The sequence below is a fragment of the Musa acuminata genome, chromosome BXJ2-6 (genome assembly GCF_036884655.1).
Source record: "Musa acuminata AAA Group cultivar baxijiao chromosome BXJ2-6, Cavendish_Baxijiao_AAA, whole genome shotgun sequence".
NCBI lineage: Eukaryota > Viridiplantae > Streptophyta > Magnoliopsida > Zingiberales > Musaceae > Musa > Musa acuminata.
The window spans coordinates 9224500-9241920 of NC_088343.1; the positions used below are offsets into that span (position 1 = coordinate 9224500).

General features: G+C 40.7%; 3 protein-coding genes across 3 annotated transcripts; 2 read left to right on the plus strand and 1 right to left on the minus strand.

Annotated features, from left to right (window-relative positions):
- The first annotated feature begins 5030 nt into the window (after positions 1–5030).
- Positions 5031–5570, plus strand: LOC103988337 (RING-H2 finger protein ATL60). The gene has a single exon (XM_009406881.3). The coding sequence runs from the start codon at positions 5031–5033 to the stop codon at positions 5568–5570; it is 540 nt and encodes a 179-aa protein (XP_009405156.2).
- Positions 5571–6189: 619 nt separating this feature from the next.
- Positions 6190–7448, plus strand: LOC135614661 (E3 ubiquitin-protein ligase EL5-like). The gene has a single exon (XM_065112254.1). It carries the CDS (start codon positions 6526–6528, stop codon positions 7309–7311), a length of 786 nt encoding a protein of 261 aa, XP_064968326.1. The 5' UTR covers positions 6190–6525; the 3' UTR covers positions 7312–7448.
- Positions 7449–9778: 2330 nt separating this feature from the next.
- LOC135586451 (pumilio homolog 23-like) lies at positions 9779–17274 on the minus strand. The gene is made up of 11 exons (XM_065112255.1): positions 17100–17274; positions 16131–16428; positions 15603–15966; positions 15226–15531; positions 14972–15139; positions 14227–14370; positions 13879–13998; positions 13563–13742; positions 12586–12734; positions 11676–11858; positions 9779–10585 (listed from the first exon to the last, which is right to left on the minus strand). Exons 2-11 carry the CDS (start codon positions 16400–16402, stop codon positions 10051–10053), a joined length of 2421 nt encoding a protein of 806 aa, XP_064968327.1. The 5' UTR covers positions 16403–16428; positions 17100–17274; the 3' UTR covers positions 9779–10050.
- Positions 17275–17421: the final 147 nt, after the last annotated feature.

The following is a 17421-nucleotide window of genomic DNA, read 5'->3' on the forward strand; positions in this document are numbered from 1 at the left end:
ATTATTTAGCTTAATTCATAGCACAACGAGATGAATTCCATGGTAAGATATTCTATCGAAATTAAACATCTTAATTTTAGGAAATATAATAAGAAAAGGATGCCATCACAAACAGTCGGAAGAGAATATTCTTAAATACTGGGGGGTTTCTTTGAGAATATTTGTTACTAATTTTATGAATTATTTTAAATATTATAATCGGAGAAAGTTAGAATCTGCTTCGGATTGTGCCTTGAAAAGTCGCGGCTCGACCTGAATCGGACCCACAAACCGACTCGGTGTCGCTTCGTGGGCCCCAAGTATGTGCCCGTCCTGCGGGAGCTAGCGACCAGGGTAAGTGAGCCTTTTCATTGGTAGGAAACGGTGAATCATTACAGGAGCCCACAATACCGAGCAATGGATGGGGAGATTGATACGTAAGATGATGCACATGAGACACGGGATCCGTCGATATGTCGGCAGCCACCTTGATGTGCCGATCAAGAAAGCTACGTGATTCGGAGACTCCGTTAAGTCGACTATTATACTTCACTGGCACTATTAAAAGCCGACATGAGCGATGGATGGCTCATAAATACGCACGCACCAATGTTGCCTAATTAAAGGCAATGCCCAACTTAGTGATCACTAACCCACATTATCTATCCATACCATCCGCTAATTGTCTTAGTGCGTCTCTCTCTTTCTCTCTCTCTCTCTCTCTCTCTCTCTCTCTTATATATATATATATATATATATATAAAGTATTTTTTGGTATTAACATATATGTATATATACACCTACAAATCTCAAACATGTGTATCAGTATAATTAATCTTGGTAAGTTAATCGTTGAAATAATGATATTAAAACTAAAATTGACATTATTATCCATTTAAGGAATATTGAAAACAAAAAATCTGATGGAAGTACTAAAAATGATTTATTTTAATAATAAAATAGTAATAGTAAACTAAGAAAGATTTTAATGTTTTAAAACAAAAAAATGTAAATTTTTGGTGGGATTTATCTGTAATACCAAAATATGGAGGGGCCAAAAATAGTTACTCCAAGCTTAAGAGGATAATGAAAACGAGAGAATTACGACTTCTAAGTAAAATTGATAATAGAGTGATAAATTAGATCCTCTTTTTCATTTTATATGTATCTCTCTCTCTCTCCCTCTCTCTGATTCTTGAATTATTTCCGACCACTGTAAGATCTCGTCTAAGACGAAATAGCTTCTCTGGTGGGTGAAGCATAATCCGCTTGTAGAGTTGACACTAGAAAAGCAACTTTTGTGAGTCTGTCTACTTTAGACTTCATCCTCTTCCTCAAAACCTACGCTTTCTTTTGGTTGAGATGCACTGTGTGGGAGTGGGTGATGGGCTCTCCCACGCATGCACAAGTAGGTAAAGCGTATGCATGCGTGCATGTGAAGCAAAGAATCTCATCATCTCATAGCCCTCCTTTTTCTTTTTTTTTCTTTTCCTCTCTCTCTCTCTCTCTCTCTATTCTTTGTGAGTTTGTCCGTAAGTTGAGCACCGAAAATATGTAGAAAAGAAATATAAAAGGAAAATGTTCACGCATAGATGGTAATCGTTGATCAACTACAAAAAGTATAGGTCTTTTACGATGACTCCTTCTCGTTGACACGGAGGGTTAGCATGACGATCTTATACAGAGACCCTGTTGGGATAGATGGATCACCTCCTGATCATATTTTTGGATGACGTCGAAGGTCCTGCACAACAAGTATATGTTGGGAGTGTCCCAACTAGACTCATTCGATGCTTAAGTTAGTGAGATGAATACGAAGATTAACAATGTAAGTAAGAGAATAAATAGCTCTTGCCCACTTGCTTCTATTTTACTCAAGACTCCGCTTTTATACTTGAGTGTTTGGTGGTGTGAACAGGTGCTCATGAGGCCCCCCTTTATCCTACATGGTGAAGGTATTTGATGGGGTTGATTGGCCAACGTATGCTCCCAAGGGCATCGATTGGGGCGGATTGTCGAGGCGGCTTCTCCAGCCAGACCCCCTAGTTTTTTTGGGTTAGGCAAGACGTGGTCTCTTTGCTGATTATTCGAAAGGGAAGGCTCGTCATGTCGGGCCATATCACCGGTCATTAATAAGAGGGCATGGTTCTCTTATTGACTATGGTGCCAGGAAAAAGTCTCGTGGGCCCATTTTGGGAGGTTGGGACAGGCATCGTGACCTTATGTTAATCATTGCAGGGAATAGGTGGCTTGTGCTCATGTGTTGCTTCGCTGGCCTATGTGACGGGGGGAGCTGATAGTGTAAGGATTATCTCTATCAAAAATAATTTGAATCACCATAAAAAAGAGATTTTAATTTTGACAAATATTTTGTTCGTTTGTTTTCTTCGTAAAACAAATTGAGAGTATATTCAATAAAATTCATCACATCACATGTTTAAGTCGATTTGATATTATGAATATTCAACTAAATGATGAGTCTATTGTAGAATAAATTATTTGAGATAATTCAAGTCCCGATGAATGAAATTGAGGTGATTTTTTATTATGAGATATAGCATCATTATATTTGAAACCTTCCTATGATATTAGATACCATCGTATGACATCGACATCGAAGAACATGACATAACAAATAAGTGTCCAAGTCTTATTAACGTTTATTAAGTGTCGGAATATTCTTGCTAGATAAGCCTCCAACATAAGTTTCTTATGTGACTTGCAGGACTAAACGTCCCCAAAGTCACATCCGGAATCCTCAGCTTAGGAGTTTTCACATCATGATCGGCATTTCAAGATTCTAATGCCACAAGGTTACGAAAGAAGGGTCATGTCCAACTGGTTCTATTCATGACCAAATTAGACACTAATATTTATAATATATTTATTTATAACAAAGTAATAATATAAGGGTTTTATTTATTTATTTTAGTAATAAGTATTACGATGTATCTATTTTTATGATAGATTTTTTATTTTTATTTTTGGGTGAGAACACGTTTGAACTTGACAGTTACCATTTCGCCAAGTTACTTGAAACTTGAACTTCTACTCATCATATCAGGACAAAGACATGCACCTTTTACTTTTTTTTTTTTTTTTGTCTTCCTTCACAAACATAAGATCAGGAGTTTATTTAGGAATCGGAATTGAATTGCCCGAGGTCGAATCAATAAATCATCAAATCGAGATGATTACGTATTATCCTTAATATTTAGACTTCCTTAGACTTCAATTTAAAAAATTTATATTGAAATCTCTACGGTTATAAAAGTAAAATATTTAATTCTATTTATCGTAATGCTATCGACTTTATTGACGGAAGATACAACACGTGATAGTGCATGCACGAATGACACAAAAACGATGGGCAAAAAGATAATTACAATGGTGGTGACGGAGGGTGACATCGTGGGTGATTGTTGTAATAGTGATTGACGAGAACAACACGGTGGTCGACCTTGCCGATGTCAATCCAAACATCAATAACAAGGAGGAAGAGGAGGCAGAGCGATGAGGTAGCTACATCAGTGCCGCATCGCTCTACTTCCTTTTCTTCCTCTAATGATGCTTTGCATACGTGTCGACACCGAAGGAGAAAGAGGAGACAGGTGATGCATCTACGTTGCTGATGATGAAAGGGGAGAAGGAAGAGGAGGCGTAGGTGAGGTAGAGTGATGCAGCACCGGAGGATGAAGAGGAGGCAGATGAGGCATCTGTGTTGACGCTGCACCACTCTGCCTCATCTTCCTCTGACGTTGACACATATGCAGAGCGATGCCAGAGAAGGAAGAGGAGGCATGTGAGGTATCTACATTAACACTACATCGCTTTGCCTCCTCTTTCTTCTCCCTCCTCACATTGATGACACAGATGCTTCACCTACCTTCTCTTCCTCTTCTAATGTTGATGTAGATGTAAACCGACATCGAAGGAGGAAGATGAGGCAAAGCAGTGTGGCACCAATGTAGATGCCTCATCTACCTCATCTTCTTCCTCCGATGTCAATGCAGTTGTAGAGCGATGTCGGAGGAGAAAGAGGAGATAGAACGATGCAGCGTTAACACAGATGCCTCACTACTCTACCTCCTCTTCCTCCTCCGACGTCGATGTAAATTCAAAGTGATGCTCGAGGAGGAAGATGAGAGAAGTGAGGCATCTGCATCAGCGCTATAGGAGGAAGAGGAGGCAAGTGAGACATAGCAGTGTGACAGCATTATAGATGCCTCGCTTCCCTCCTCTTCCTCCTCAGACATTGCACTGCTCTACCTCACCTGTCTCCTCTTCCTCCTCCCTCCTCTTCGTCGACGATGCAGATACCTCACTTGTCTTCCGCCGATGCCAATGTAGATGTAGAGCGACGCTGGAGGAGGAAGACAAGATAGAGCGCTATGGTGTTGACGCAGATGCCTCACCGCTCTGTCTCCTCTTCCTCTTTGTCATCAATATTCAAATCGACATCGATAAGATCGACCATTGCGTCGTTCTCGTCCACGACTACCACAACAACTATCCATGATACCACCAATCGTCATCATCATTGAAATTATCTTTTTACTTATGCTTATCTTCTATTGATATTATGATAAATAAAATTAAATATTTTATCTTTATAATTATATAGATTTCAATGTAAATTTTTAAGTTTAAAAATCAAGATACTAAATATGTGCGGATAATATGCAATTAGCTCCGTGAACCGAACCGTTGCAAGGACTACCACCATTCACGTGCACAGAAAGCTGGGAATCTTCACAGCAAGCACCATCAACCGTAAGGAAGTCAAAGAGTTGCATGCCCCTCTCACAATCCAATCTAGATTTGGAGGATAGATATGAGGAACCAACATGTCTTCCTTCGCCCACGAAAGAAAAGGACAGCAAGTGGAGAGAAATCTAACCCTCTCACCTTTCTCTTTTTTACTGATTCCATTGAGTCATTTGTACAAGCACCATCCATGCACATGAATCTCGCACGCACTGCTTCCCTCCTCCAACAACAAGAATCCAAGCTCGGGTAGGCTTCGTAATCCAGATCGAGATCCAAGAACAATGACCCAAAAGGAGCAGTCGGTGATCGGCCTTGGTGGGCTGCATTTGGCGACGAGCACAGGGTTCATAGTAGCTGCCGTAATCGTCTTCTTCATCCTCTTCATCTTCGTATTCTTGCTGTGCCTCCGCGCCAAGCGGCACCGGGACGCGAACCATGTCTTCCCCACCGAGCCTGCTGCCGTCGTCGCGCAGCGACCCTGCCTCGAAGCCGCTGCTGCCATCGAGGCGCTCCCTTCGATGGTATTCCGCTGCGAGGGATACAAGCAGGGAGTGGAGTGCGCCGTCTGCCTCGGCGAGCTGTCGGAGGGCGAGGAAGCACGGCTACTGATCGGGTGCAACCATGCCTTCCATCTACAGTGCATCGACATGTGGTTCTGCTCCCACTCCACCTGCCCGCTCTGCCGTAGCCCGGTGGTCCTCGACACCCCCGAACCCGCCAATTCTGGCGCTGAATCATCGCCGCTTTCCTCTTCAGGCTGTTGCGCAGTGGTGGCAGAGATTGCAGTAAGACATGAAGGATCGAGACATGGATTGCAGTAAAATCTTGTACAGAGAGAGAAGAATCATATGATAAATAAGCTTATTCAACGCATGACATGTTGCAGCTGTTACGAATGCCAATACAGCATTATAGTATATGCCATGGATATCTCTAAGCAACACAAAAGATTCCTATCCAGCTCTTGTATTAGTTCAGTACTCCACTGGTCATACATTGATGCTAACCTATACCTAATTGATTTCGATTTGGACTCTTCCTCGATCGGAAGTGTCAGGATGTTTGAATGACTGTGACCTCCAGAAATGTGCTACGATTAGAGCATCAACTCTATCCATCCTATTTGACTCCATTTTATTTATATTTAACTGGTGTGATTCGATCGATGCTTGAAGTGCACGGCAGGTGGGAAGGCATGAATCCATACGAGCAACGCAAGCAGCAGCAGTAAGGTAGGAAGCGGCGACGTGTTCTTTGTCTTCTCTTCGCCGTTCGTGCATGTATAGAATGAGAAATATTTCCACCTGATTCGACTTTTTAGTACAAGATATGAAATCTGCAAGCCAATCGAGGAATGCATATTGTAAGGCGGTCTTCTTCTTCTTCCTGTTGTTTAACCTCAGGCAACGAGCTCATCAAATATACAATGTTATCCTGCGTCTCGATCATCAGGAAGCTTGACAGTCCTCTGCTGACGTGAATCAGATTACAGTGGCTGCACTCGTCGGGTCACCCACTACGGCCGGGCGAGACAGCGACTACCCAACTACCGTATCGAACAAGGAAGAAGAAGATGATGATGATGAAGATAAAGCAGCAGCAGCAATAAAGCAAAAGCAAAAGCTCTCTCTCCCTTCCCCCCCCTCCTCTCTCTCTCTCTGTGTCTATATATACGGTGTGTTGGAAGACTCAACAAGCACATCACTTCTCTTCATCCTCTCTTTGCCATTGAGGAGAGCGTTGCAGGTAAATCTCGAGAAGAAGAGCCCGCGAGCAATGTCGGAATCAGAGCAGTCGATGGGAGGCGTCGGTCGGCTGTCTTTGCGGACGACCACCGGGTTCATGGTGGCCGGGGTGATCACCTGCTTCGTGCTGTTTGTCCTCGTCTTCTTTCTGTACCTCCGGGCTAAGCGGTACTGGGGCGCTATCCCGGTCTCCGGCGGCGGGCGCACCCGACTGGCGTTGACGGCCCAGCCGGCCACCGGGTTCGACGCCGCAGCCATCGTGGCGGCGCTACCTCCGGTGGTGCTCCGTGCTGGGGATTTGAAGGAGGGCGTCGAGTGCGCGGTCTGCCTCTCGGAGCTGTCGGAGGGCGAGGCGGCGCGGCTGCTGCCAAGGTGCGGCCACGCCTTCCATCTCGACTGCATCGACATGTGGTTCTGCTCCCACTCCACCTGCCCCGTCTGCCGGAGCTCGGCGGTGCTCGAGGAGCCCGAAAAGCCAGATTCCGTCGCTGAATCACCGCGCAACCAGGATTACAGCGGAGAACAGAGTTCGACTTCGTCGGGATCGTCTTCAGGGACTCCTCCGGGCGCGTTGGTGATCGAGATACCAAGAAGCACGGTGGACGATTTCCAAACTCCAAGTTCGCCACGGCCTGCGAGTAGTCTACCTGAGGAGGCCATATCGACGACGACGACGACGACTGCAACGCTGAGGTCATTGCGAAGGCTTCTGATTCGTGGGAGCAGGGTGGCCGCCGCTTCTAGTCCCAGAGGACATGACGTCGAGCAGGAGCGAAATGCTCCGATCTCGAAAGCACCGACGAGTTCATGTCACTGAAACAGAGAAAGATCCAACATTTACAGTTCCCATTAGGATTTGTATAGGCAGTAGCCAATGCATGTCGAGCCACTGCAAGTTTTCATGGTCAAAATGGTTTTTCCATGTTTGTAGATTGAAAGCAGAGCATTCCTTCATCGTTGATCGATACAGTGAGTGATCTTTGTTGCCCAGAATCCTTCGGGGATCGTGTTTCAGCCTCATGGATCTGCACTAAGATCACCATCTCAATCTCGATCGATGTGAAACAAATTGGAACACAGATTGACTCATCGTAGAACAGCTGTAGGTTTTGACTGCTACCTTGTGGTTAGGCCATGGTGAACCAGACAGGAAGGAATAAAAAGAAGGCCATTCAAGCAAGCCAACCTCTGCTTTGTCCAAGAACTGATGTGGACACATTATAGGAGTTGGAAATATCCATGGAATTGTTGGAATTCCTCTGCAAATAAACTGTGTGTTAACCAGTCTTGGAAGATGACTGCATGCAGACTGTTCTCTCTCTTCTCAGCAAAGATAATTTGCATTGTGTGATGTTACCTAAACCTACTTTTTGTAGTTATCCATTACACAATTCAATCAGAATCACCTACAGATGTCGATGGAGATAGGAGGCCAAGATGCACATGGCTGTCTTGATATTTTTTGTTGTGTGTTGAAGCTGGAGATTCCCATATTTTGGGAAGTTCTTAGGAATGCTATTAAGCAAGGAGAGGATGTGAAGCTTACAGTGCAACAAGCTCGAATGAACCCTAACATGGCACAAAGAACAAGTGGCCATGGCCATCACTCACCACATCTTTGCCTGCTTTTGTGAGTTCAATCTTCCACAGTGGACCACAGTTTTGTCCAACTTGTGTGGCCTTTCAACTCTGTTATGTATCTATGCATCTACCCATCCCTCAACTGTACACTGAGCAAGCCACTTTGTTCTTATCCTTTTGGCTTTTGATCGCAAACAGGCTGAGGGTTTCTTCCTCGTGCTCTTTTGGAGGAAGATGATCCATAATACCGAACTGTACCTCTGTGCCGGCCTTTGCTATCATCATCATGTCATGTCCAATGCCGGGAAACTCATCCCCCTTCGCGGAATCTCTGCATGTGAAGGACGAGACCGGTAGGGCCACAGACACTGTGCATGAGCTGGAAGGCCGATCCGGTGGAGCAGCCGCCTCTGTTGGGCTGGAGAGAGAGAGAGAGAGACGCGTGAGGCAGTGGACCACGGCGGCGCGGCCGGTTGATGCTCTGTTGGCCGTGCAGATTGTACGGCAAATCCATGCGATCCAGCGCGATGAACGCGGCGGGTGGAAGTCAACATCGCAAAGCAAGGAGGAGAGAGAGAGATGTGAAGCACGCAAAGCGGCGGGCGCAAAACGACGAGTAGCCGCCGACACATCTTCTCATCCAGCGGGCGACAGTCCATTTCATTGGAGACGTCAGCAGATAAGCATAGTGGCAAATCGACAGTATTCAGCAACTTAATCAATTAGATTGGTCTATAAATCTGCTGTGGACTGTCATTAAATGAACCTCGATAAGTACATTAAATGTTACGCGAAGTCAATTGAATTTATTTATAGAACTAAAATGAGTCGATTATTTAATTCTAAACCTATCAAGTATAAATTATTGATTTTTTTTATCAATTAAGTCAATTAATTAATTTAGTTGATAGAGATTTTGATAATGTTATCGTAATATCGTTGAAACAAAGAGACGACTCTTCCAGCTGGATAGGGTTGTCTTCTTTGACTTAAGCTTGCAAAGGGGGGTCTCGCTTCGATACCAAATCACACAGTGGCGTGCACTTCCTTGCTTCGATACTGATATCAGTGGGGTGACAGTAATGTGGTTTGGTACAATGTACGGGCGATTGGCCATACGTAGCTTTTTCTCAGCTGCCGGTGCTGCTTTTTTGGGGTGAGGTGATGCAGAATTCCACCGGCGCCGCAGCGGCTCTCTTTTTGGTGTCTCGGTGGATCCTTTTCACATTCGTGGTTTTGAGAAAGCGATGGTTTCCGTATGTTGTTGACTGTTGGGTTGGGGATAATGGTGGAAGATGATGCACTCTTTTGGAACTTAATATCTTTTTTCTACATACCTCAAATATTATCTTTATTTTCTCTATTTATTGTGTTGGTTTCCATCGCTATTACTATGTTGTTAAAATGATATGTGCATTATTACACTGATTCTGATACTATTTCTTATGATACATGATATGATAGCCTTCATTAAATTTTTATCATCAATAATAAATAAATGACGATAAATACATGATGTTATCTATCAATAATATCACTGTGTAAGAAACATATTCAACACCTTTGGCTTATTCTGTTTTCATGACTCACAAAACATGTTGTATGGGGTCACAAAGTCTCATGTCACAAATGAACAATTTTAGTGTTATACTCACATTATTAAATATTTTGGATCGGTGATTCAAGATTAACAAAGTAACGAATCAGATAAACATGGCTTCCTAATTTTGCAAGATGATGAACCACAAATTATTTTCAACAAAAAAGACTCAATAACTCATCAATCTACAAAACTGTGTCATATGCAAAAAAATAAGAAAAACTTCTACAACAATTGTCAAGGGAAAACATCTTTTGTGCTTCTCCCTGTTGAGCTCCTCTGCCACTGAGCTTTGCCATGTTGCTCATATCCTATAGCTTTCTTAACCGCAAAAGAAATTCCATTAAACGGCATTAGTACGATATGGCGACAATCTCACCACCTCTTTTGCCTCTTCAGAAAAGGTACCTTCTCATTCCCAGACTGTTTATTTTCATTCTTAATTGTTGGTTTAAAAAGCTGCTGAACTTCTCCTGCGCTCAGCCTTGACTTGCTGGCTAGATCAGCAAGATCAGATGCAGAAGATTTTCTCTTCCCGGATCTCTTTACAAATGAGGTGTTTGTGTTGCTTCTAACAAATTTCTTGCTATCAGGTTCTTCTACACCAGATGCATCCATGGTACCTCGTCTCATGTGTCCTTTTTTTTCCTTAACAGGGAACCCCAGTTTGGCCATTGAGATCTCAAGGCCAGGGAATTCCAGTGTTGAATTTGCCATTGCAGCATCAGCATCATCACTCAACTTCTCATGTCTTCTATGTTTTTTCTTGGAGGATGCCAGAGATGATTCAGGTGATTCAACATTTTGCTTATGAGGTTTACTCTTGGAACCAAATACAGCATGGAACTCTCTGTAGGCACTTTCTTTTGATGCTTGGCTTTGTTTCCATTGCTCGGGTCTGCTTGCAAATCTGTGGTAAAGGCAAATAACATCAGAATAGTCTACAGATTTTCATTTTTAAGCAACATATATGATAAGACGTGGCAAACTTGTGCAGGAACAGAAACAAATCTTTGGTTATTGATTTAGAACTCATCAGCGGTGTGAATGGTCGGATATTAAGAAAATCATCATACCAACCATGTGCTTCAAATTAGGAGCTACATATATTAATCAGACATTAAAGTTCATATCAATACATAGCTGAGGAATTAGGATGGATGTAAAAATAGATAGAATATGTATGAATCATATAAGTTAGCAGCAGACACATTTGTTCTAAATCGGCCTTGGAATGCAGATCAGTGAATATGAAACAAACAATTTCTTCAGGTCAATTGAGGTACTATATACACTTTAAGGTATGAACATCAATTCAGATGGAATTCTCTAACCTTCTTGTCTAAGAAGAAACACCAGGAGAAGAATTAAGAAACAACATATAATTTCCGGTTGAATTCTGGTTTCAGGAACACAAGATAATGGGGAACCAGTTCATGAAGAGTGAGAAGAATTAGTTTATTTCAGTTCTAACACCTTTAATGTTATATGCGGCAGCTTATATATCAATACTCATGTCAAAAGGCCAGGGAGGTGGTGCATGTACTTCTCTCATCAACAGCAGTTTGATATACACTGAACCATATGGCTTTCAAAATCAGCTATGATTGTACCAGCCATTTGGTTCAAAGGGAAAGCTTGCCAAAGAGGATCTGTTTGTTTGGTTTGCAGAAATGGGGAAAAATTATGGGAAGCAATTTGTTCGCTGTTAAGGCTCATTTCCATAAACAACTTTGCATTCATTTTCAGAAAACTATACTTTCAGGAACTCTTCACTTCCCTTTTAAAAAAAAGGTCCAGGAGAAGAACAAGGCAGCCATTTATTATCTGTTGCCTGTCGTTTGCTTTTTCCATTAAAACACTAATTTTGTTTTAAAGTGTTTATAACCTTGTTGCACATTTGTAGGAGTCAGTTAGCTCAAACAGAAAAGATTACCATACTAGGCTTTGGTAGGCATATAGAGATTAAGTCAACAGACCAAGAAGACTAAGGAGCTCACCCATCAATATCTAGCTTCGTCAGCAAATATGGACCATGCTTTGTCTTCGAGAGTTCATCATGCACTGCCAGCAACTCTGCTGCTATAGTCTCTTTTAAGGATGTGTTACCAGAAGTAAAGCACTTCTCAACGGTGAACGAGCTGGAAGTCCTCAATGCAAGTTCCCCATAATGATCTTGCAGTCTTCAAAAGTAGCCAACAAAAAAGGGAAAAAAAACAAGTCATCAGTATAATTTTTTTGGGAAAAGGGAAACCATAAATATGTGTCTAAAGGTCTTTCATTCTGGGTTTCTAAAGCTGAAAACAAAATTGTAGAATTAAATAGAAATTTGGGCAAAAACATATACTGAACTTTCACAGAAAGAATTTCCCTTTAATCTACAAATATTGCTGCAATTTTGTTCCAAGTCTATAGACATCACAGCAATTCACCATAGAAGTTGACAAAAGCAGGCTACATAGTAGTTGGACATAGCTACAATAAAAATTCAGAAAATGCAGTAATGTGTAAGCTATCAATTAATTACTGATGTAGGCATGGTCCAGAATCAGGTTTCTCCATTCTTAGACCTGACATCAGGCACATTGAATTCTTGGGCTTTGTTAATGGTGTTCTTGGAACACAGCCCATCTGATGATGAGGATACTCCCTTAAACATCTATAAAACATTTCTAGTATATAAAACATTTATATACTCCCTCAAGTATATTGCAATTCCACCTGTGTGAATTAGTTAATAAAACATTTCTAGCTCCAAGGATTAAAATACAGTTTGATGAACTGTGTATTAAATATAAAACACCTCCAGGTGCAAGTCTATAAACTCATACAGCCAAAAGCAGGCACCAACGGAACAAATGAAAGTTTTTCTTTTAACATATTGGATTCTACTTCAGCTCCATGACTTACTTGGTGATAACTTTAAGCTTCACTTTTGCAGAAACATCCGAACAGAGAAAAGCCTCAAGAACACGACTTCCTCCTGCATCTTTGGCAGTTTGAAAAATCTGAGCAGCATCCATCAATGTAAGACTTGTGACATAAGGCTGAATCAATTGCTGTTGATACCACAAATTTCAAATGTCATTTATATTTTTTTCAAATGTGATAGAGAAAGTTGCAACACTTAAGGAAATGAAAGTACAACAAGCAGAGAAAGCTCTTCTCCATCTACTAACACATAACAAACAAACAATCATCTACGAACAAACCAGCAGTTAGCCTAATCTCTGCAGTACAATGTTCAAAAACACGACCTAATGTCAAAACAGAAAAATCTGTTACTGCCAAAAGAAGTGTTTTCTGTATTGTGCACTGATGACGTACTTTTTACTAGTTTATGAGACAAGTGGATGTTACTCGTGAAGATTAAAAAAATGGCTTAAAATAGATACCAACAGCCACACTAGAAGAACGGGAAGTTGTTTCACATATCAAGGAGCATGTAAACTGGTAGTTAGCAAGAATATATTTTTCTTTCTAAATTAAAAATAGAAAAAAAGAGGGCCCTAGTATCTCTGCAGGTATGTATGTCCATAGAAATTTGTATATCAACAAAATCATGCTCAAACACCTATCCTCAATTGAAGAATACAGTGCCACAATATGGTCTTCTTCTGACGTTGGTGAAAGCAATGGACCAAAATGAAAAATCAAAAGGCGGCATGGAATATAGGAGATACAACAAACTAAAACATATACTGGTTCTCAAACGTACCATATTATAAAAAGTAATGTCCATGAAACTTGTGACATGCAAATCATAGAAGCTAGTCATCCCAAAAAACCTCAGAATAAAAATAAAATAATGTTTAAAAAATAAAACACATTAGGTGAATAGACCTCAATATTAGAAAAGAGAATATCAAATAGAGGCTTCAACATACTTTAGGATATCTAAAAATGATTTGTAACATCAAGCAACCCAATACATGCATCTTAACATCAAGAGGCCATTTCCAACTGGCCCTATCCCTGAAGTAGCTCTCAAGATATAGTATATGTGGAACAGTGCAGCTTGGATACTCTAAATCTGAAGTTACTGCAGCACAAAGGGCTTGACAACACTGCATCACAAATATAAAAAATTTAAACTGCAGAAAATAAATAAAAAATATAAAAAATTAAACTGCAGAAAAAATAAAAAAAGGCATTACTTTAGAATGTATATCTGCAAATCAAAAATTACAAAAGAAGAGAAACCTCATGCTGATGGGTCTGAAGTCGATCACTTGCAGCTAAGATTGAAGCCACTACTCCTGGCTTCCCATGTTCGAGTAACTCCTTAGATTTTGCACCAAGCTCCTTCCAAATCAAGTCCATCTGCATATAGCAAAATAGACCTAATTCTCAAGTAAGGCATCTTGAACAGAGTCTCAGGTAAGTGTATGGCCCAAAATATTTTGTTTACAAACAAAGATTAGAGAAGTTGGCGTATGTGAATTACAATTGACAAGTGCATTATAGCCTCTAAGCTTGGCTTAACATCATGGTGTATAAACCAATAATACTAGCAAAAAAAAAACACAATCACTTAAAATTTGTTCCTACCTGATCCTTAGTTTTTGCTGAAGATACTAGTGCTTGCACAACAAAGTTTCCACAGTGATGGGATGAGATGTCAAATAGCGAATCTTTGAACACTTCAGTAAGTAACTCATTGTACAGAGTGTCTGGTGCAACTTCAACAATGACCTGCATATCATAAAGCCTTAACATGTCTATGTTGTGCAAGAATACAGCACACTGCACAAGGAATCAAGTGATTAAAAATACATGGCAAAAAAATCATAATAGAATTGCCTACCTAGTGGAGTTGGACTCTAAAGCAGCAGATAACATTAATATTATTCAGTCCACATTAATCAACAGAAATCAGCAGGAAATTGGGCAGAAAACTAAATGCAAGAGTAATTTTGCAGTTCAGGGGGCAAAAAAGACCAATTTCTGAGACAGTTAACTTAGAAGAACAAAAACTGCATTTAGCTTTAATAGGCTACTAAAACCGATTGCACTAACTATAACCAAGAAAAAAAAATTGCAGTTTTAAGGATATAGCCAGCTAATATGAACTTTACGATTTCAAAATTATCTTGGCGGCCAATTAAGACTAAAGTTCAGACAATTCTCCACAAGATAAAAAGCATACCAAAAATTGACTATGAAAACTTTATGTTCCCCGAGTATAATAAGGTTCATAAGTGAGAAATGAATTCATAGCAAGACATTTAGATGAGTTTACACATGAATTTTAAACAAACTTAACAGATTACCAAAAAGAAAATGAAGTAGTTACCTCCAAGAGATGGCTGGATGCAGTATCTTCAAGTAGCTCCATAATTTCTTGCTTAACTGAAGTGCTAAAAAATTTTCCTTCTTCACTAATCTTTGTGTCACTACCAAGAAGGATTGAGATTGCATTTGACAAAGCTTGATCATCCCCGACTGACAATTTCAATGCAGCCTGAACATGAAAGTGTCAAACAAGTATAAAGGTCAGCAAACTGCTATTAGCTCATAGTAATCTTGTATGGTATAAACTGGACATGCCTGCAAAACAAAACTGCTGTACTTGTTGACTCTCACAGATCTAATATCATCCTTTGCATGGTTTAACATTTCGCTAACAAGAAACTTGAATATATCTGGAAAACCATATTGAAAGTTCTTAGAATTGCTTCCACCTGACTGAGCAGGTCTACTATTCAACCGCTCAGCAAGAATGGCTTGTGGCTTGCTAACATGAAACTCTTCCAAGGAGTCTAATGGAACTCCTTTGCAAAGACAGAGAAGACTTCGAAAGACATGAGAGCCATAACGACTGCACATCACACTCACGGCATCAGTAATCACCACCTGGGAGAAGACAGATTTACTGAATAATGGAGGACATCAAGCACTAACCAGTAATTATATAAAAGACTTACCTGACACAGCTTAGAGAGTGTCTCAGTAATATAAGAATAAGAACCTTCTTCATCTAGATGCTTCGTGAGAGACCTGAGTGCTGTCTCAGCCACATGGGATCCAAATCTATCTGTCGCAATCAAAGGAAATCCTTTTGCGCTGTTTCGAAGAAACCCACATAGTCTGTCCAAATCACAGCCTTCTAAAAGATTCTGTAAAGTGTGACTTATAGTCATGTCTGTTGCGAGCTCAACTTCTTTTCCTCTAGTTTCTTCCAAAGCATTACTACAAATTGTAGGCAGCTCCTCTAGGTCGATCTCATTTTTTTGAAATAAATTTGCAACTTCTGCAAAGTACTTTATGGTTTCTGGATCAACCATTTTCCTGCAAAAAGTAAAAAGACGAAGAGAGCTTATTCATGATAAATCAAGTAACCATGCAAATGAATTTGATACTCATCTTTCATGAGCATACCAAACTGACCAAGTAAACCCAGATTGTTACATCTGATTTCACGAAGAAAGAATGAAAAAGATGCTGGCCCAAACCTGAGAGAGGATGTTTGCTGTCTTGATGTTTGACGATGATTCGAAGACTCACCAGCTTTAACATTTTTCTTAAGAATATTTGATGAACCTTGAGCTGTGCCATCTTTAGATGCTGCGCCATGACCTCTTCTCTGTTTTTTATCCTTTTTCCTTTTCAGAGGGCTTTGGCTTGCTGAACTCTTCTGGGAAAGGTTGAGATGAGCTTTTCTATGGTTTTTGTTTTTAAGCGCTTTCTTTTTTCTTCGTTCGGATAAGTTGTCTTCTTCACCCATGATGAACAAGCTATTCAACTCGAAATCTTCATTGCAAATGAGAAAGAAAAAACAAAGGATATTAGATCATGTAAAATCACCAAACCCAAAGACACTATATGAACAAACTGAATGGAAACTTCTTTAAATGATGATGTGCTATGATGACAAAGTGCATTGAAGTTTCGTTTAGTACAAGTCAAAAGGATGCAAGTGGTTGACAAATCCTATAAGAGAAATCTAAGTTGTCAAAAACCGCCACCATAAATTTGCAGAAGCATTTCCATTGCCACAACGTCCAATATCTCAGCAGAACTATACTAGAAATAAGCCTAATCACTAGGTCTAAAATGTGTTGGATCCATTCTGGTACCATTGACAACATGTTTTCATTTTTTTCATGACTTAATGGTTCAATACATTCAGAAAGAGTAGCAACAATCATACAAACAAAAAAAAGCCGGCTACCTTGGCAATACACATACGTACACATATAAGCCTCAACCTAAATTTCTGCAGCGACATTCATATGAATCAGCACATTAGCACTAAAAGCTAGCTTGGCAAGACAAAGACATCAACCTACATCTAAGTTTCTTCACTCTCATGGAAATTATTTGCAAGAGATTACAGTTGTATAAACAGCGTCGTTGATAAGGTTCTGGACATTGAGGTAAAAAACAGCTTTTTAAGCACTTTGAACTGCTTGAGCACAAACCTTAATCCTTATTCGAAAACGAAAGAAACTTCCGCCACCGAAGATACCAGAGCGTAGAGCACGAGAACAGGTTTCGAGAGGGATGTCTGACGAAAGCTTCCGACCTGGGAATATGCCGGAGGGGGAAGATTTCTAGCCGATTCCACTCCCTTTCGGAGGCGAAGTCGAACCCTAAAACCCGTACGCCTATCTCTCGGCCGATGGAACGACAAGAAAAAGTAATAATACGAGCAAGGTTACCCCTTACATTAAGCTCCTTTATCTGTTGATACGTGTTGTTTTCGAATCTTAAAGCAGAGGGATCAATCGGCTTGCTCTCGCC

Bases quoted from the DNA above. Each gene is read 5' to 3' on its own strand.
- LOC103988337 (XM_009406881.3), top strand. From the start codon at position 5,031: ATGACCCAAAAGGAGCAGTCGGTGATCGGCCTTGGTGGGCTGCATTTG.
- LOC135614661 (XM_065112254.1), top strand. From the start codon at position 6,526: ATGTCGGAATCAGAGCAGTCGATGGGAGGCGTCGGTCGGCTGTCTTTG.
- LOC135586451 (XM_065112255.1), bottom strand. From the start codon at position 16,402: ATGGGTGAAGAAGACAACTTATCCGAACGAAGAAAAAAGAAAGCGCTT. The intron at 15,532-15,602 runs GTAAGTCTTTTA...GTCTTCTCCCAG, and splicing joins CACTCTCTAAGCTGTGTCAG to GTGGTGATTACTGATGCCGT. The intron at 11,859-12,585 runs GTAAGTCATGGA...CTACTTTTGAAG, and splicing joins AAGCTTAAAGTTATCACCAA to ACTGCAAGATCATTATGGGG.